This window comes from Cnephaeus nilssonii, assembly GCF_951640355.1.
Source record: "Cnephaeus nilssonii genome assembly, chromosome: 9".
Lineage (NCBI taxonomy): Eukaryota > Metazoa > Chordata > Mammalia > Chiroptera > Vespertilionidae > Cnephaeus > Cnephaeus nilssonii.
The window spans coordinates 63,225,894-63,247,773 of NC_137080.1; the positions used below are offsets into that span (position 1 = coordinate 63,225,894).

General features: G+C 39.9%; 1 protein-coding gene across 3 annotated transcripts in view; it reads left to right on the plus strand.

Annotated features, from left to right (window-relative positions):
* Window positions 1-20,773, plus strand: part of SLC17A5 (solute carrier family 17 member 5) — a 68,845-nt gene extending 48,072 nt beyond the window's left edge. For 2 of the 3 annotated variants that reach the window (XM_079781182.1, XM_079781183.1), the window contains 4 exons: window positions 668-800; window positions 1,800-1,947; window positions 16,025-16,115; window positions 19,419-20,773. In XM_079781182.1, coding sequence (XP_079637308.1) covers window positions 668-800; window positions 1,800-1,947; window positions 16,025-16,115; window positions 19,419-19,556 — 510 coding nt within the window. In that variant the 3' untranslated portion in view covers window positions 19,557-20,773. The remainder of the gene's footprint in view (window positions 1-667; window positions 801-1,799; window positions 1,948-16,024; window positions 16,116-19,418) is intronic. The other variant, XM_079781184.1, reaches the window with a different exon arrangement.
* Window positions 20,774-21,880: the final 1,107 nt, after the last annotated feature.

Consider the following 21,880-nt stretch of genomic DNA (forward strand, 5'->3'; position numbering starts at 1 on the left):
CTCAAAGTATGTGCTAGTGCACCAGGCACCTGACCTAGATGGTGTTCACTTAAGAATAACTTGTTAAGATATACATTTGATTTATATGTTTTCTGTATCTGTTTTATTTTATAATAAAAATATTTTAAAAATAAATGACATTCAAGACAGAAACTTCGGTGGGGAAAATCCATAGTCTAATAGAAAGACTTATCTTCTCTCACTGAAGCTACTGCCCAAGTCCCAAAATAACATTCAAGATTGCCTTGAGCAGATTGGACTATAGTGAGCCCTGGTTCCCTTTGAGACAGGATCTTAGGGACTGCATTGAACTGAATCCCAAAATCCTTCTATAGACCAAACTTACTTACTATCTATAGTAATACCTGGTAATATGCTAATTAGACCAGACGTCCTTCCGTACGACCTCCGGACAAAGCTAGAGCTGCGAGGGAAGCCCAGGTCCTGGGTGCCTACCAGCAGCCGGAGGGAAGCCAGGGGATGGAAGGCCTACCTTTAGTACCTATATAAAAATTAACAGTTTATTGCTATGGATTTCCTTTGTTTTTGAGTGGTGAATGTGCATGCGTGTGTGTGTGTGTGTGTGTGTGTGTGTGTGTGTGTGTATGTGTGTATGTTGGTTCTGCCTCCCATCATAATTAATTCCGTATCTTCTTATTCCTTCCAGAATGGGATTTTATCTGCAGTGCCTTATTTTGGCTGTTGGTTATGTATGATCATGTCTGGTCAAGCTGCTGACTATTTAAGGGCAAAATGGAATTTTTCAACCGAATGTGTTCGAAAAGTTTTTAGCCTTATAGGTAAGTGATGTGAATCAGATTTTGTTTTGGCTTGCAATTATTTACTATGTTTACAGTGTAAAGCAAGGTACAAGTGATAATATTAGTCATTTATTTTGTTCACATATTAAAACAGATATTTTAATGCATGTAGTGTATTTGTTTACAGAATTATCCTACTTGGGATTATCCAAGTAGGATAATTCTGTAAACACTCTGGGCACTTACCACTGAAAGTTGCTGTCCTGTTTCACTGCTTGCTTACTTCAACTCTCAAGAAGTTATTCCACATCTTTAAGTGAAATAAATCCCTTTAGATTAAAAAAAAGGGGGCCTTTCTCTTTTTTGGCTTTCTGTGGGCCTGCTCTCTTCAGTATGGTAACCACCAGCAGATGTCTCTATTTAAATTCAGTTGAAACTTAAAAATAAGTTTCTCAGTTGCAGTTGCAGTATATACAAATACAACAGTTCTATTCTCACAGAGATAGGATTGCACTGCTGTAGACACAGAAAAAAATGGCAGCCCACTCATAAGTCCTTTTCTTTTACTTGTATTCTATGCTTAACTGCCTGAATAAACTATGCATATTGTTTGCAGTTGTTAATACCTATATGGATTGTTTTTCTAACTTTATTTAACAGTTTATTATTTAGTTTATTTTCTTTAAATTTTAAATCACATTCTGTATCAGCTATTGCCTCTCTCTGGGACCATATTTTTCATCTTCTCTTCTTGGTCTTTTCTATAGCATTGTACAACTTTAGCTGAGTCTTGGTCACATGTAGATTTAATGGCAATTCATAATGAGATTTTACTTTTATATTGGTTGTATTATGCCTGTATGTTTTCCACAAATTTTTTCATGAAACTATTAATTTAAATTTAGAGTCTTCTAGGCAATACAATGTTTCTACAGTAGGTGGCAGTAATATCCAATCTCAGATTTATACTATATTAAGGTAGAGCAGGCAAATATTAATGCTGGGGCTTCTTTTCTTTTTGTAACCTTTTAACTTCAGGAATGATTGGACCTGCAGTATTCCTGGTAGCTGCTGGATTTATAGGTTGTGATTACTCTTTGGCTGTTGCATTCTTAACCATATCAACAACACTGGGAGGCTTTTGCTCTTCTGGATTTAGCATCAACCACCTGGATATTGCTCCTTCGTGAGTACTAATAGAAAGATTGGCTGTGATTAAATTATTTTGTAATTGTGATAAAATATACATAACATTTTTTAGTGTACAGTTCTGTGGCATTAAGTGCATTGCCATTGTTGTGCAACCATCACCACAAATCCATCTCCAGAACTTTGTCATCTTCCCAAACAGAAACTCCCTAACCATTAAACACTAACTTCCCATTCCCCCTCCCCCATAATTCCTGGCAACCACCGTCCCACTTTCTGTCTCAATGAGTTTGACTACTCTAGGGATGATTTTAAATTCTTGAAGATGTTTTTAAATTTAAATTTCTAACTACCATCACCTCTGTACACACTGTTTCCATGAAAACATTACATAAAATACATTATAACTGCTGCTGATCATACTGAGAAAGTATGATCAGTGCTGCATATACCCTTAACCTTTTGCACTCAGATGTCGAGTGTGACTCGACACGGTTAGCATCGGTAGCAGCTCGTATGTCGAATTGTATTGAATGTATCAATAATTTGAAATATTAAAAAATCCAAACAAATAAGTTTGTATGAAAAGAAACTCCATTTTTTTATTCTACTGCCGCACTTTGTAAAATCTGGGGTATTTAAAAAATTAAATCCTGAGTACAATAAAGGAATCGAGAAAAAAGCAAGTGAGTGCAAAGGGTTAACAGTGGGAAATCAAGTAAAGAAAACCAGGAACAGTTAGGCATTGGACCAAGAAACTATTTGAAATAAAAGTAAAAACTCCAGGACTATAAGCTCTGAGAGTGCAGAGGCCAGGTCTGTCTTCTGTACCACAGTAGTACCAGCACCTGGCCCTGCACTGGACCATGGTGAGTACTCAGTCAAATACAGAATTCTCAGTCAACATGCAAAATCCTCCACATTATGGTCCCAACCTATCTTTATAATTTTATTCCTCCCTCCCTTACCTCATCTTCTATGGATTCTTTGCTGTAGCTGAACTAAACTACTCTAAATTTTCTAAAAATATCCCCAACACACACACACACATGCACACATACACTTTCCTACCTTTGGCCCTTTGCTCATGATAATCTATATACATGGAATGCCCACACTCAACTATGATTTGTCTCATGTCTTATAATTAAATTGAGATCATGTATCCTTGGCCAGAATAACTGGCCTATGACCTTCTTAGGAAATCACATCCAGAGGACTCAAGTGATGTTAACTTTAATCACCCAGTCAAGGTGTTGTCAACTTTCTCCAATAACTAATTACTCTTCTCCCCTTCAACTGAAAATGCATCTCTGGAGAGATGCTTTGAGATCATACAAACATCCTGCTCCTTATCAAATTCCCCTCACTTCTACCACCTTAGATTTAGTGTCTGTTGATGATCTATGCCAAACCAGGTTTTCTGTGATGATTTCAAAATGAAAATATTTCAACCCTATCCTCAATATGTATCAGTCGGCACTCTGTTGTAAGGAAGATCTCCCCTTCTCCATTGTTTGTCTATTAATGATCAGTGTGGGCTTAGAGATTTGTAATTTATTTACAGTGTAAAGCAAGGTACAAATGATAATATTAGTCATTTATTTTGTTCATATATTATAATCCATTATTGTCCTTATTTATTTTCATGTTCACATTATCTCAGTTTTGGCCAATAGGAGTGCTTTTTAGCTGGCTCCTGTGGCCTTTTTTCATGCCCCATCTTTTTTTTTTTTTTAGTACTTTCTTATTGATGGAATAACCAGATGTTTTGGCTTCATCTTGTACTTTCCCTGACTTGTAATTGGACATTTCTCAAAGGAACCTTGGTTCCTTTTAGTGATGAATGGTATTTGGCAAAGATGATATGCTTTCATTACTAAGTATATTGTCTTTCCTACAAAAACCTTTCTTTTTCTTTTTCTTTTTCTTTTTTAAATACGGAACACTTCAAAAATTTGCATCATCCTTGCACAGGGGCCATTCTCATCTTCTCTGTATCATTCCCATTTTAGTATATGTGCTGCAGAAGCAAGCACAAGAAAATCTTAATTACTACTTACAAATCACATAAAGCATTAACAACTGTCAAAGATTTATTTACAAATAGAAACAAAAATCTGCATTTCATCAAATTATTTCTTTTACATCTTTTATATGCTGATTCACCTACTAGGTTTTGTTTTAAACCTTTTTTCACTTTCTTTGGGATTTTGAAAATTTATCCTACAGCCTTCAGAGAATTATAGTTATCAGTATAGACTTGTAAATCTTTTTAGAGTGAATTGTAGTGACATCTTTCTCCACAAAATCAGCAAAAGAAGACAGCTTTAAAGGTATATTACTTTTTTTTCATTGATTTCAGAGAGGAAGGGAGAGGGAGAGAGAAATAGAAACATCAATGATGAAAGAATCATTGATCGGCTGCCTCCTGCATGACACTTACCGGGGATCGAGCCCACAACCTGGGCTTGTGCCCTGACCAGGATTCAAATTGTGACCTCCTGGTTCATATGTAGACACTCAACCACTGAGTCACACGTGCTGGGCTAAATGTATATTACTTTTAATGTTATACTTTCCTAATTCTAGTAAATTAAATATGAAACTTGTTTAGTTATCTCTTCATTTCTATAACCATAACTTTTAATTAGAGAAGTTGATGGGTTAAATAACTGAGTTTATAAATCAGTTACATGTATATGTATTTAAATAGCTATAAAAAGTAACTGCATAATAGTGAATTCTACAGGATATTATTTAAGTTTATATTAGGAATAAAATTGAAGTTGAAATAGAAAATGTAATATATCCTGAGATTAGGAATAGAAAGGAAATAATACATCTAAATTTACCGCACTAATTTATACCTTGATAATCTAATCACAGTCCTAAAATGGAAGGGTCCTTTCAAGATTCAGAATTCCAATGAAAGTTAAAGTGCCCAAGTCTAGAGAGCTTATTCTTTTGTGTGATTATGAAGCTGATAGTTGCTCATTTTATAGTGGTAACTATTTGTCTTAAACAGTAATATTTTTATTAGTAATTAGAAATTTGTAGGAATAATAATTGCTTATATACTGACTACAAAATAGCCACTCATTTTACGAGAAAGTGGTACCTTCGTCAGTCAATTATTTTCATAGTTTTCCATATAATTAAAATTGACTTAAACTTTTAGAATAAGAAACTAAGTTTTGCCGGGGCCGGTTTGGCTTGGTGGATGGGGCGTCGGCCTGCGGGCTAGGGGGTCCCAGGTGCGGTTCTGGTCAGGGGCGCGTACGTTGGTTGCGGGCACATCCCCAGTGGGGGGCGTGCTGGAGGCAGCTGATCGATGTCTCTCTCTCATCGGTGTTTCTGACTCTCTGTCCCTCTCTCTTCCTCTCTGTAGAAAATCAATAAAAAAAAGAAACTAAGTTTTTCATCTGAATCCTTTCCTATAATTGAATTTAGATTTATACTTGTCAGAATCTCTATTTCATACCCTTAATAAAGTCTCACTTGTGAATAAAGTACAATTTTTAAATTGAGCACCTGAGAGAGAAAAGCTAAAATAAAGGTTATTGTTGCAGAAATTACTGCATTATGGTGGAAAAAAACACATTACTTACCATCTTTGCAGTGTTTAAATTTTGAATTTCAAATTTATCCTTGTACAGTTTTATATGATTTTTATTTTTAAAAAGCTAGAAGTTTACCTTGCTCTGGTTAAATATAAAGCATTTTGTCTTTCTAATATGAATATAGTGGCTGAATGACATTTTTAAATGCATAAGGGTCTGATAATCAAAATAATAAAAATATTATACTGTATGTGGAAAGTCTATTGTGATAAATTTAAAAACCTCTTTGAAGATATCTCTTATCTGGTCTAGCAATGTAATCGTTTTTCACATCCCAAGATTGGTCATGCATGAAAGTTTTATTTTACAGTGCCTGTCATATAGAGTATGCTCAGTAAATATTTGTTGAATGAATGACTTTCTGGTTTTAATCACAGGACTAAATGTCAGATGTTGAAAATATTTACAATACAGCAGAAACTTTTGTCAAAAGAAAACATTTAAATAGAGGAAAGAATTGTGTAAACCTTATAAGCTAGGAAATGTTTACTTAGTATACATATTGGTGAGTTAAGAACTGAAAGAGTTTAACATAAAAATGAAAAGAAGAATACTGCCCTAACCGGTTTGGCTCAGTGGATAAAGCGTTGGCCTGCGGACTCAAGGGTCCCAGTCAAGGGCATGTACCTTGGTTGCGGGCACATACCTAGTAGGGAGTGTGCAGGAGGCAGTTGATCGATGCTTCTCTCTCACCGATGTTTCTAACTTTCTAAGTCCCTATCCCTCTCCCTTTCTCTCTGTAAAAAATCAATAAAATATATATATATTTTAAAAAGAATACTTGAAAAGTGAATTAATTTCAAAAAATTATTTTGTAAGTTTAGTGGTAACAATAAAGAACCTCTTGAAGTTGAAGGACTAAAGGCATAAGAAGCCATTTCTGTGGAAGAGAGGATAGAAAGAAGTTGACATGCCTAAACAAATGCTGTACAGTGACTTGAGGCATGTATTTGGATTTACAAATTAGAACCTAAATCTGATTACCCAAAAAAGAATTCGAGGAAATAGCAAATAATTAAAGGACTAAGATATATTTCTTTATGCTACTGACTAAAAAGGAATCTAGAAATTATTTCACTTGAAATAAGTTAAACAAATGACATTGTTCAATTATGTGATTTATAGAATTATATAAAGTTAGAACTAGGGAGGCTTTAGGGTAATCTCATCTCTTTACTACCAAAGTATGGTCCTTGGACCAGTGGCATCAGCATTACATGGGAGCCCATGAGAAATACAGAATCTCAGGCATCACCCCAGACTTCCTGAACTAAAACCTGCATTTTAAGATCCTCAGGTGATTCTCGTTCACATTCATGTGTGAGGCCCTGGTCTAGTCCAGGCCTCTCACTCATACAACAAGCATGTATTGTTTATAACATTATACTGTACTATATATTTAGCACTCTACATGACTCTACAAAAGATAAAACCTAGGTCCTCCTTGCTAGGAGATTAGTTTATTTGAAGAAAGTAACAACAAAAATAAATAATTGTAATATAATAATTCTTGGATGAGTACTTATCAGATGCCTGCCAAGTGCCAGCCATAACAGACAGTCCTGGCCTGTGGAGCTTTGAGTCTGGAGTGACAGACATGAAAGAATTATACAAATAAAAACCAGCTTTTGGAGGGGCGGGACATAAGAGAATATAATAGGAGGATATAATGTAGTTCAGGGAATAAGGGAAGGTCTCAGGAAGTGATCTTTAAGCTAAAGACTAAATAGGAGCCTGGCCGGTTTTGCTCAGTGGTTGAACGTCTACCTATGAACCAGGAGGTCACTGTTCAATTCCCAGTCAGGGCACATACCCGGGTTGTGGACTTGATTCCCAGTGGAGGGCATGCAGGAGCAGCCAATCAATGTTTCTCCTCATTGATATTTCTATGTATCTCTCCCCTCCCCTCTCTGAAATCAATAAAAACATATTTTAAAAAACACTAGAGAGCAAGAAAATATAACCATCATAAATGTGCTTGGCAGTATAGGCAAAATAGTTAATAAAGTTAACTTAAAAAAGAATAAGAAGTTAGCCAAGTAAAAAGGAAGTAGTATTCTTTTTTTTTCCCTCTTTTTTTTTTAAATATATTTTATTGATTCTTTACAGAGAGGAAGGGAGAGGGATAGAGAGTTAGAAACATGGATGAGAGAGAAACATTGATCAGCTGCCTCCTGCACACCCCCCACTGGGGATGTGCCCGCAACCAAGGCACATGCCCTTGACTGGAATCGAACTTGGGACCTTTCAGTCCACAGGCCGACGCTCTATCCACTGAGCCAAACCGACTAGGGCGAGTGGTATTCTTTTTTTTTTTTTTTTTAATATATTTTATTGATTTTTTACAGAGAGGAAGAGAGAGGGACAGAGAGCTAGAAACATCGATGAGAGAGAAACATCGATCAGCCGCCTCCTGCACACCCCCCACCGGGGATGTGCCCGCAACCAAGGTACATGCCCTTAACTGGAATCGAACCCGGGACCCCTGAGTCCGCAGGCCGACGCTCTATCCACTGAGCCAAACCGGTTTCGGCATGAGTGGTATTCTTGACAGAAGAATTTACATGAGAGGAATAAGAAATTGTGCATGTCTTAGCCTGGTTGGACTGCCGTAACAAAATACCAGAGGGTAGGTGGCCTAAACAACAGCAATTTATTTTCTCATAGTTCTAGAGGCTAGAAGTCCAAGATTAAGGTGCCAACATGGTTGGTTTCTTTCTTTTTTTAAAAAAAAATATATTTTATTGATTTTTTTACAGAGAGGAAGGGAGAGGGATAGAGAGTTAGAAACATGGATGAGAGAGAAACATCTATCAGCTGCCTCCTGCACAACCCCTACTGGGGATGTGCCCGCAACCAAGGTACATGCCCTTGACTGGAATTGAACCCGGGACCCTTCAGTCCTCAGGCCGATGCTCTATCCACTGAGCCAAACCAGTCAGGCCAACATGGTTGGTTTCTAGTGAGAACTCTCTACCTGGTTTGCAGAAGGTCTACCTTATTGCTTCATGCTCATATGTCCTTTCCTAGCTGTATGCATGTATGCAGAGAAAGAGAGACTCTGGTGTCTCTTACTCTTCTTGCAAGGGTACCAGCTCTACTGGATTAGGGCCTCCATCCTTATGACCTCATTTAACCTGTATGACCTCCTAAAGACCCTGTCAAACAAACTTTCAGTCCATAGCAGTATATTTTATTAACTAAGAGAAGTCTGTGGCTGAGATTTAGAGAAGACAAGCCTGAAGTAATAAGCATTTTATATTGTATCAAAAGAAAGTAGGAAATAACATTTTCTGTATTTTAAGATCACTCTTGTGTGGACAAGAGTACAAGTAGAAGAAACCAACTAGGAAACTATTGCAATAACCCAGATAAGGGGTGATGAGTATAATCTATACTAATAATAGAGGAATATGCAAACTGCCCGGGATGCCATCACAGTAACAATAACGACCAGCAGGCTGCCTGGGGCAACAAGGCCGGCAGGGGGGTTAGTGAGGGATGACCAAACCACTGAACAGCAGGCTGCATGGGGCAACCAGGCCAGCAGAGGGGTTAGTGAGGGACGACCAAACGACTGAACAGCAGGCGGTGTGGGACAATCAGGCCGCCGGGGGCGGGGGGGGGGGGCAGTTGGGGGCAATCAAGCTGGCAGGCAGAGGCGGTAAGGGGTGATCAGGCTGGCAGGGGGTGGGGGCAGTTAGGGGTGATCAGGCAGGCAGGCAGGTGAGCAGTTAGGAGCCAGTGGTCCTGGATTGTGAGAGGGATGTCCGACTGCCAGTTTAGGCCCAATCCCTGGGATTGGGCCTAAACCGGCAGTCAGACATCCCCCAAGGGGTCCAGATTGGAGAGGGTGCAGGCTGGGCTGAGGGAGACACATCCCCCCCCCCCTCCCAGCCCCTGTGCACGAATTTCATGCACCGGGCCTCTAGTAGGAAATACAAAGATATAGATATATTTGAGATATTTTGTAAATACAATAGATGAGACTTGACATCTATTAGACCTGAAGAATCAGGAAGATATCAAAGATTATTATTTCCAGATATTTTGCATGGCACCTGGGTAGATGTGCCATTTACTGAATTGGGATGGCTGAAGGAGGAAAACTCTTGGGGAAAGATAAAAAGTTCAGACATGTTAAATTTTACATATTGGTGAAAACATATAGAAAATAGTAGTTGTACTAGTGGAACTCAGAAAAGCAGTCTGGTTGGAAATGAAAATTAGGGAATAGTAATCCACATATCCCAGTATTTAAAGACAAAGATTGCCTGGTGAGAGCGGGTGGAATGACAAGCGATCCTAGGACTGGACCTTGACAAACATTTAGAGACCAGAAAGTGGGGAAATAACCAGAAAAGAAAACTAAAAAAGGAACCACCAGAGAGATAGAGGAAAATCAAGAATGTGGTGTCAAAGAAACCAGGACTATCCAGTCTTCAATCCAAGAATGAGATCTGGATGACAGATAAAGATTTAGGAGTCATCAACATATGAGTAGTAGATGAAGCCATGGGATTGGATAAAATTACTCAGCAAACTGATGAGAACCTTGGGAATCCATTAAGTGAAACAAGAGCCTGATGCAAAGATAATTGATAGGAAGCAACAAGAGAAGAAGGAAAATAAGTAGAGGTTGGGATCCCCAGAGGGAGGGCTTGATCAGTAGTGTCAGGTGCAGCAGTAGGTTGAAAAATCTTAACTGTTAGTCTTTTGTTAGTCTTTGATTTCTCTGTGATATAGGAGTCACTAAGAAAGGTGATAGGCAGAATAAAAGACTTGAGAATGATAAAGGTTCAAAATAGCTGCTGAGAAAAAGTCACTAAGAACTCAAAGGGATTTTTGGCATTGGTGAGGATCTGCTGAAATTGGAGATTAATTTTGTACTCTCGTTGTTGTACTAAATTGTTATTTCTTTCTAAGGCATTCAGCAGCCCATGTGTAGGATTGAAAATGTGCTGTTGGATTGATCTAGGCTTGAGATTTTAATGAGCTTTGGGTTGATTAACAGTCAAAAAGGGATATGGGAATTGAGAGTTGGGCACAGAAGAGATATAGGCTATGTTATCTCTTAGTTACTTTTAGTTAAAGTAATAGAAATCCTAATTCAAGCTGGCTAAACAGCAAACTCTATTGATTCACTTTAGTGTAAAATCCAAAGACTTCAGTCAAGAGGTGATCTCCAGCTGTCTACTAATATTCTTTTCCACTCTCTACCCTTCCTTTCATGATAGTTTTATCCTAAGGCTGGATCTGCATGTAAATTCACACAAATGAAATGATTGCCAATAACAACTAGAATTACATTCTCATCAAGCAAGAAAGAAAAAGGATTTGTTCCTTTCCCACTCATGGAACTAAGGGGTTGGGAGAGGGCTTCATTTTGATTGAACCAAACTGCATCACATATTCACCCCTAAACCAATCCCTATGGTCAAGGGAATACCATTTTACTTTAGGACAATCAACACCCACCCCTAAAGTTAGAGGTGAAGGAGTCAAAGCCCCTCAAACCTCATGGGAATGGATTCTGAGGAGGCCATTAGTAACATATATAAAGGACTCTCTCTGAAGATGAAGCAACTCAGGCACAGAGGAGTCATTGACTTTTAAAGTCACAGCTACTAAATGGTGGACCTAAGACTTGAATCAGATCTTCCACCTCCATAGTCCAGGCATCTTTCTACTACATTAAGTAGCCTTTCAGTTACTTATTTGGATGATCCTAAAAATTGGTCATTGTAGAGGAACTAGAAGTTATTTTGAGAACTCAGAATAAAGAATTCATTGCAGGGAACAGACACATACTCTGGTTGCCTCAGTTACTGTGAGTTTGTTAAAAGATGAAAGTGGATGCTGGAAAAACAAATGTGCATGGGACCTATCTTCTAATAGTGAGGATTAAGTAGAGCACACAGACACTCACACATAACACTTAGCTCATAATGTAATAAGTGCGTTTGCACATGATTCAATAAACAACTATTTTATGTCAAACTTTGAGTCCAGTGCTGTGACCAGGGTCACAAATCAATCCACATAAAATATTAAAAGGATGATTGATGAGCTCTTAGAAAAGAAAATATTGATCACTAAGGAGCCACCATTGGATTACTAAGAGTCAAAAATAACAAAATAGTCTAATATCTCAGTGTCATTTTTAGTTTCATATATAGAGGAAATAGTATATTTGGTATAGCAGGATTTCAACAAGGTCTCCCAATGTATCCTTTTGGGCAGGATGGGAAGAAATGCACAAGATGTACAGTTATGTAGATTTGCAATTATGAAATTTTAGTATCATAGCAAGCTGATTAATATATTCAGTCATTTAACAAACACTGTGCCAGGCACTGTACCAAATATTGAAGACACAAATATGAAATAACGGTCCCTGCTTGCATCTATAAGCATATGCAGCCTTGGAGGGCGATAAGGTCATGTCCTGAAGTGTATACTGAACTACTTGCATGTAGGGTCCTGAAACTGAGCTCCAAGCATTAGCTGAGTGGTTGAACTCTACATCTTTTTTTTAAAAAATACATATTTTTATTGATTTCAAAAAGGAAGGAAGAGAGAGATAGAAACATCAATGATGAGAGAGAATCATTGATTGGCTGCCTCCTGCACACCCCACACTGGGATGGAGCCTGCAACTTGGGCATATACCCCCGACCAGAAATCTATCCATGACCTCCTGGGTCATAGTCGATGCTTGACCACTGAACCACACTGGCTAGGCCAACTCTACATCTTAAAGATCCTGGTGCAGCCCTAACATTTTGTGGGTCTTATAGGTTCAGAAAAGACATTTATCTATATATCTGCAACACTAAACCATTTAGTGACATGAATGGTGCCAGCAAATAGTCCTAGAAGTTAGAAGAATGGTAAGTGCCTGTAGACCTCAGGTAATGAAGAAAGTTGTACGTGCTCTAAGCTGATGGAGGCACCAGATTTATGGCTGTGATCAACATATGTACATATGTATTTATATGTGAACAACATATATAACTTTTAAAATTATGCAGCTGTACAATTGTAAATTAATCTTATCAAAGGCAAAATTATTTCTCTCCCTTGCATTTTGATTCAACTCTTCAGATGAGCTTTTGGTTTTCCTACTAGAATTTCTTTGTTCAAAGCATACTAGTTGTTTCTAGTTCCCTGTGTTTTGGTTAACTGAGGCATTCCGTGTCTTATGACCATGTTGTTGCATAGTTACTTTTTGTCTTGGTAACCACTGAGTGCCCACACAGTGGATAGCACTGCAGATTGGAGCAACACTTGAGGACCACTGACCAATAAGCATTCAGCACTGAGGCTTGTGGTGAAAAATTAAGCACGGGAAAACTGGTCTTTCTTACAGATTGAACTCAGTAATGGCTACGTTTTTAACAAGGCAGCATTAGAAATTATAACATTAAAATATTAAGTACTAATTTAGAATCAGACAAATTGGATGACATATTAGTCTTTCTTCATATATAGAATGAAGATAATTCTCCTCATGGAATTGAGTTTACTATTCAAATGAGGTTGTGTGTGTGTGTGTGTGTGTGTGTGTGTGTGTGTGTACACAAATAGATATAAATTTAGAGCCATGCCTGACATAAGGTTTTTCAATAAACAGTGTTCCTATTGACATATAAATATGCACATGGTATTTTCTAAGCCTTTTCTTCTATAGACTGAAATGGGGATTTTCTATGGATGGTTTTGTTGCCCAGATTCAAGGGAATTGGGTAGGTTTTTAACTATTAATGCCACAGAATTCTAGTACTCCAATAGCAAAAAATCCAGACTGAGTCCACGCACCATGTTTTTTCCTAGCAGTCATCAATCTTTCATGGCCCTTCCTGGCCTCGTGTAATATAAATACTTGAATGAGCTTCTTGGTGCTGACATTTAGATTTCACAACATTCATCTGCACTTAATATCTGTCACTGAAAAGATCTGGCAGCATTGCTGTCAGTTCCTCCTACTGCCAAGGTGTTAATGGTTTTTAAAAAAAATACAGGTGCTGCCAAGCTTGGTTAATTTAAGATACACTCTACTAGTCGCGACCCACAGGTTGAGAATTGCTGCTGTAGAGCCTAAGACCATCGGAAAACACAGATATTTACATTACGATTCATTAACAGTAGCAAAATTACAGTTATGAAGTAGCAACGAAAATAATTTTATGGTTGGGGGTCACCACAACATGAGGAACTGTATTAAAGGGTCGCGGCATTAGAAAGGTTGAGAACCACTGATCTACAGGATAAAATCCTCGTTCCTTCAGTTAGAGACAGTACAATAAAAAAGGAATGAACTAACGATCCACACAACTTGGAATGATGCTCAACAACCCTAGTATGTAATTTAAAAGGTTGCATACAATATGATTCCATTTATAATAAACTTCTGTTCAGGAATTGTCACCCTTTGGAGTTGATACCCAAGACTGCCCCAGCAGTCAGTGCAGCCAGAGCCCCATGGATCCATGCAAAGGGCTTTGAACAACTGTGGGTCATGTGCACCGTCTCTGTATTGAATGAGCACATAAGTTGTACTGGCCACTGGAATTAATAAAGGGGAGTAAACAATGAGTTTGCAGTGAGACTAGAGTCAGAATTAGCAAACATGAATTAGAGAACAAAACCTCTTAAAACACGTAGTACCAGTTTTAAAGGCATTAAAGATTCTGAAAAGACAGAGCTCAGTATGAGCTGAACTAGACAGAAAAAGTTCATGGAACAGGTGCCAAGCAAGTGGTTTGGATGGACAGAGTGTGGACTTCAGATAGTGAATATAGGTAAGTACCAGGAATGAGCATGGCAGATGTGAGCAGCTGGACTGAGAGCTGTCTGGGTCTGAAGTTGCATACTGTGTGGTGCTAGGAAACAAGGCTGGATAGATGAGCCAGGGCCAGGCCACTGCAAATCAGGCGGAAGATTACGGTGAGCATTAAAACATGTGTGTAGGTTTTTGAGTAGGAGAAAGGTGACCCAACAAATTTAAACTTATACAGTCCCAAAGGCAGTTCAACCATATGTACAATGTCCTTTAAAATGGTTATACCAGTAGGTTCTGTTTCTTGATCAGGTGCTAGTGACTGACTGTGCTCCCTGTGTGAAGGCCTGGGGAAGGGGCAGGAAGGGGGGTCAGTGGGGTAAAAAAAGGGACATCTATAATACTTTCAACAATAAAGATAAATTTAAAAGATAAATACAATAAAAACCCTCCGGCCACAACTGCCCTCCCCTGCCGGCCATCTTGGCCACCCCCATGTGGACACAAGATGGCCGCCACAAGATGGCCGGCAGGGGGAGGGCAATTGTATTTATTTTTAAAAATTTTTATCAAGCTTTATATGGTTTTTACACATTTCCATATGTATATTGCACTTAAAATTTTTCTTTTCATATACTCGGTGGCATGTGGGGGAGCTCAGGTGGGACCACCAGGTATGTTACATATACACATCTGTGAACCCATCAGTGACAAGGGAAGTAATCGATCACTAACTTGCCCAAGGTCACATAGATGGTTAACAGTGGAACTAGGTAGGGATTTTTAGGTCTCCTGATTATCAGCCCTATGACTTCTTTATAGAAAATGATAAGCATTTCATTCTTTTTAGGATGGTAACCAAGATATTGGCTATGGTAGCCTTGTTTAGTCTATATGCATACTTTATGTACTGGAGAAATCAACAGTTCATTAGCATTTCCCAAACACAGGCAGGAATTCTTTAAGGATTTGCATGTAAACATAGATAAGAATATCCCACTCCCCTAAGATTCACCCTTAAAATAAATCATTACTTTTTCTGAGCTTGTTAAAAATGCATTTTCTATCTCTCTCTCACATACACACACACACACACACACACAGACAGTGTAGACCCAACTTGTCTACTTCTGGAACAGTATGAAAGGATTTCAGTATAAGTAGAAATATAATAAGTGGAGCAAGTAAGATGTAAAATTGATGTTCAGTATGATCTCATTTCTATAATAATATATTAGAAATATATATATAGAAAAAATAATTAGGATATTTACCAAAATGTTAATGTTAATTATATATAGAAGGATTATAGATAATTTTATTTTTTTCTTAATGTTTTTGTTTTGTTTTGTTTTCAACAATGAAATAAATTTTGTGATCAGGAAATAACTTTTTTTAACTTAAAAAATGTAAGACATACCAAGCTTTCTATTTAGATATGCTCATGATGAAAATCATCTCTCAGCACTTTTCTATATCACTATAAACAGGATTTATTTCAATGGCCATGTTTAAATAATGTTAGAATGCTAATTAATTATTGAAATGCAAGTTTTCACCAGCTAAACATTTCAGTAATGTCCTGTTCCAGTAAGGCATTTAATTTAAAGTTTCATAAGAATACAGCCTGGGAGTGGTATAGCTATCTATTGAAAAAAGTTACTTAAGTGTGTGACACAATATAAACCTCTATGAAAATTTTCCTGCAGGTATGCTGGCATCCTTCTGGGCATCACAAATACGTTTGCCACTATTCCAGGAATGGTTGGGCCTGTCATTGCTAAAAGTCTGACCCCTGAGGTAAGGAGATAATCCTACATAATAAATAGGTAATATGCAAATTGACCATCACTCCAACACACAAGATGGCCACTCCCATGTGGTCAAAGATGGCCACCCCCATGTGGACACAAGATGGCCGGCAGGGGAGGGCAGTTAGGGATGACCGGGCCAGCAGAGGAGGGCATTTGGGGGGGGCCAGCCCTGCAGGGGAGGGCAGTTGGGGGGGACCTGCCATGCAGGGGAGGGCAGTTGGGAACAACCAGGCCTGCAGGGGAGGGCAGTTGGGGGCGACCTGGCCTGCAGGAGAGGGCAGTTAGGGGTGACCAGGCCTGCACGGGAGGTCAGTTGGGGGCAACCAGGTTAGCAAGGGAGGGAACTTAGGGATGACCAGGCTGGCAGGGGAGGGCAATTAAGGGGGACCGGGCCAGCAGAGGAGGGCAGTTGGGGGGAACCTGCCTTGCAGGGAGGGCAGTTGGGGGGAACCAGGCCTGCAGGGCGGAACCAGGCCTGCAGGGCGGACAGTGGGTGGGGGGGACCAGGCCTGAAAGGGAGGGCAGTTGGGGGTGATCAGGCCTGTAGGGGAGGGCAGTTAAGGGTGACCGGGTCGGCAGAGGAGGGCAGTTGCGGGGAAGCAGGCCTGCAAGGGAGGGCAGTTGGGGGGGACCCAGGCCTGCAGGGGAGGGTTGTTGGGGGGGACCCAGGCCTGCAGGGGAGGGCAGTTAGGGGCAACCAGGCCTGCAGGGGAGGGCTATTGGGGGCAACCAGGCCAGCAGGGGAGGGCAGTTAGGGGTGACCAGGCCTGCACGGGAGGGCAGTTGGGGGCAACCAGGCTAGCAAGGGAGGGAAGTTAGGGATGACCAGGCTGGCAGGGGAGGGCAGTTAGGGGGGACCAGCCCTGCAGGGGAGGGCAGTTGCGGGGAAGCAGGCCTGCAAGGGAGGGCAGTTGGGAGGGACCCAGGCCTGCAGGGGAGGGTTGTTGGGGGCAACTAGGCCTGCAGGGGAGGGCATTTGGGAGTGACCAGGCCTGTAGGGGAGGGCAGTTAGGGGCGACCAGGCCAGCAGGGGGGGGGCAATTGGGGGCAGTTAGGCTGGCAGGGGGGCAGTGAGGGGCACTCAGGCTGGTGGGGGGGTGGCAGTTAGGAGCGACCAGGCAGGCAGGGGGAGGGCATTTGGAAGTGACCAGGCTGGCAGGGGGAGCAGTTAGGGGTGACCAGGCTGGCGGGGGGTGACCAGGCTGGCGGGGGGGAGGGCGCAGTTGGGGGCAATTAGGCTGGCAGGGGGCAGTGAGGGGCAATCGGGCTGGCGGGGGGCGGGGGGAGAGGCAGTTAGGAGCGACCAGGCAGGCAGGCAGGTGAGCGATTAGGAGCCAGCAGTCCAGGATTGTGAGAGGGATGTCCCCCAAGGTGTCCCGGATTAGAGAGGGTGCAGCTGGGCTGAGGGGACCCACCCCCCCCGCCCATGCACAAATTTTGTGCACTGGGCCTATAGTATATAAATAATTAAAAGTCAAAGTATGTCTGAGATTCAGGTTTTGGGTTTGTTTGTTTGTTTTCAATACGTTTTTTATTGATTTTTTGAGAGAAATAGAAACATCGATAGATACTGATGGATTTTTGTCACATGTACTATTTGTTGAATCAGTTGCCTCACTCCCTTCTGGGGATCAAGCCTGCAACCCAAACATGTGCCCTGACTGGAAATCGAACCGGCGACCTCTTGGTTCCTGGGTCAACATTCAACCACTGAGCCACACCGGCTTGGCTAAGATTCATTTTTGTTACAAACAAAACAGCATTCTCTAAAAACTGGTGAAATTTTTGTTAAAAAGCCAACTAGGAGCTATGTGAGATTTCTGGTACAATTGATTGATTTTAAGACACTCATTGTCTCCAAATAACACTAAGGTATTATTTTATCCCATTAATGACACAGAGAAGCTTGGTCTTAGGAATCCTAAGAAGCTGTCTTAAACATTTCTTTCTGGTATACGATGTAATTATTGACTGACTCCTCCTCTAGGGTGACAACACACTGTTGGCATATCTAAATAGTTACTAAAATTTACGATGGATTCATAAGATTTTTTCACCAACATACATTCATCTCAGATGAGTATAACTTAATCACACAGTGCTCCTTTCTTCAGGTTTTTCCTTTTTTCTTGAGTAAATGACCTCATGCTAGCTTTCTACTGCCTTTTCTTTTTCTCACTGCCAATTCTACTGGATTGTTTGTGTGTATGTTTGTGTGTGTGTATATTTAGTGTTGCAAATATTGCACTCTGGTAAGACTGAAATTATAAAAATCCAAAAAATGATTGTTATTCACATGACCCATAAATTTAGATAACTGCCTGTTTTTATACCAGTGGATTGTACATTGAACAATTGTATTTTGTTGATCTCTTACCGACAAATCCAGTGCATGTCCTGTTGTGTGCCATTCAAGAGCCATGCGGAATCTTTCAGGCCAAGCCTCAAACTTGAAGTCCTATTAATTCATCTTCACTTGATCTGCTTCTGACCTTCCCACCTAAGTACTTAGGAAATGATATGCAGACATAATACTTGCCTAGTAATATATGACTCAAGTACATGCCACACATTTCTAGTAAACATTTTATTGAAGTATCACATGTATTTTTAAAATGCACAAATCCGAAGTATACTGCTGAACAAATTTTCACCAAGTAGATCGGTGTAACCAGCGCCCAAACAGAACATTACATCCCTTGCAAAGCCCCCAGGTACCCCTGCCCACCCAGAGCACCCACTATCCTGACTTTTAACATCACAGGTTAGTTTTATCTGATTTTGAGCTTTATATAAATGCTCCATATGTACCCTTTTGGTTCTGGCTTTTTATATATATATTTATATTTGTATTGATTTCAGAGAGGAAAGGGGTGGGGGAGAGAGAGAGAGAAACATCAGTGATGAGAGAATCACTGATTGGCTGCCTCCTGCATACCCCTGACTGGGGATCAAGCCTACAACCCGGGCATGTGCCCTGAAGGGAATGGAACTACGACTTCCTGGTTCATAGGTAGACGCTCAACCACTGAGCCACACCAGTTGGGCGTGTCTGGCTTCTTTTGCTTAGCATTTTGTTTGTTAGATGTATCTATGTTGTAGCTCATTTATTCTCATTGCTGGATAGTATTCCATTGAATAAATACATATATCACAATCTCACTGCTGATGGACATTAAGGTTGTATCTTTTATAAATAATGTTACTATTGTGATGGTCTTGTGACCCCACCATTTTTATAAAGTGAACAAGAAATTTTCATGTGCATTTTTTCTTTCTTTCTCTACAGAACACTATTAGGGAATGGCAAACTGTTTTCTGGATCGCTGCTGCTATTAATGTATTTGGTGCCATTTTCTTCACACTCTTCGGTAAAGGTGAAGTGCAAAACTGGGCCCTCGATGATCACCATGGACACAGAAACTGAAGGAACCAATAAATAACTCTGTCTCTACTCATGTATTTTTGCTTATCATGTAACCTAAAAGTGCCTTTGATATTTTAATATGTAAGCATTCTATATACAAGAAAAAAATGTATGTGTATTAAATTTTTAAGGCTTGTAATCATGAAATGTCACTAGTGGCCAGATTAGTAAAATTAGCTATTTTTAATTATTAACAACATGTATGCTGGAATTCATACTTTAGGGTCACATACCTGACTGCAAGTCAGCAATATGAAGTAGGGGAGTTCTATTTATTTTAAGGGCCATACTTAGGAATGAGCTAAAGTGGACTCTTCTATGCCTTTGCTTAATTAAACTAGATAATACATCTCAGGTCTTGGTAAACACCTATTTTTATCCACTTTCTTCATAAAAGTTATTTGTCATCAGCAATCCCAGACACTTAGGTTGCAAACTTTAGCATCTCCATGGAGCTGCCAGCCATTCCATAATTCAGACTGGCAGCTGAGCTGCGGGAAGCATCCCAGGCAGCTGCCAAGCAGTCCCTTCCTTGGGTCAGGGACAGTGCCCAGCATTTATCAGAGGCGGCAGCCAAGCCCAGGCCCAGGGCCAAGCCTTTGGATGGTTCTTCCCCTGGGGGCTGTTGTAGATAAAGCCCCGAGGAGGCAGGAGCATTGAGATCTGAGATCTGAGCAGTGGCTCTGAAGAATCCTCCAACTTTCCCCTCCCAGGAATATTGATTGGCATGTAACCTTCGAGAGTAAAGTGTGGTGCCCAATTAACCACAAATACCATCATCCTTGATTAAAACTACCTTTGAGTAGATCAGACTATAAATTCCAAGTCCTATGTTCTATGAGCTGCGCCAGCTATTTGTCCAAATGTAAGATCCTGGTTGCAGTTTAAGGTTAAAGTGACTTTTAAAGGCCACGTCTCCTGAGACCAGTTATAATGTAAAGGTGAAAATCATCTTTCTGCTGATTCCTGAAATCATATTTTTCCAGTTTTTCCTGGACCATCTTCCAATGGGTTTTGAACATACTTTGAGGACTTTTATGTGATTTAGAACTTGGTTTATGTTATATGTTTGTTCAACACTACCTGTAACATTTTAATAAAACTGCTTAATGTAATATGATGTGAATAATTTCTGTAAATTTATTTTTAAATTTGTAAATAGCTTTAATTTGCAGTGGTGATGTTTCTTTTATAAATCATCAAAATAAACCTTTTTGGATTGATTTTTGGATCTGACAGTTCTATGATATTTTCTAGTGTCCACAGTGGCTATTTTACATATTTTCTGCCATCCTCCTAAAGCCCCCAATCTACCTCTGCATGCATCTCTGCCACACAGGTAGAGGAGAAGTAGGCCAGCTAATTAAAATAGCAATCAAGCCCTAGCTGGTTTGGCTCAGTGGGTAGAGCATCGGCTTATAGACTAAAGGGTCTCAGGTTCCATTCAGGTCAAGGGCACATGCCTGGGTTGTGGATTCAATCCCCAGTAGGGGACGTGCAGGAGGCAGCCAATCAATAATTCTTTCTCATCACTGATGTTTCTATCTCTCTCCCTTCCTCTCTGAAATCAATAAAAAATATATTTAAAAATAAAATAGAAGTTGCTATTGCCATTGGCCTGCCCTTCCTAGCCCACCACTGATTCTATCCTGTCTTACCTTCTCTAAGACCTTGCTTCAGTAATTCCTTTTTAATTGCTTCTTTAATCTCTACCTCTTCTTGTTCTTTTCCTTCTGTCTCAAAGACAATCTTTTCTACCCTTTAAAAAACAAAAATACAAACTCTCCTAGGGATATGTACATGCAGAATATCTTGAGAATCATTCTCAAAAAAATAGAATCAGTGGCTACCTCTAGAGAGAGAAAATAGGCAATCAGCAGTAGAAAGGAGAATTAATTTTCACTTGACCAAAAGTGGCAATGGTATAACCTATTCAAATACATCATTTTTTTAAAAATCTGTTGCTCAAACTCCCACATAATCACTATCAGGTTTTCAACTACCTGCTGGACATCCCCAACTGGCAATCTTCTCTGTACCTAAGACTTGTTTAAATCCAACCTCACTCCCTCATCGCCATCCCCAATAAAAGTGGCTGTTCCTGCCACTTATTCCTGTTAAAAGTTTCATTTCCGCAGTCACTTAGGCTTGGACCTGAGGTTATTTTTTATTCTTCCTCCTTTCTAGACTCCCACCCCCAGCCCTGTGTCTAATTAACCACCTGCCTTTTCCATTCCAGTTTTTCAAGTCTCTGGAAGTTTTTAATCCTTCTGCCATCTCCTAAATAAGATTCTTGTAGCTTTTGTTTCCACCAGGAATGGAAA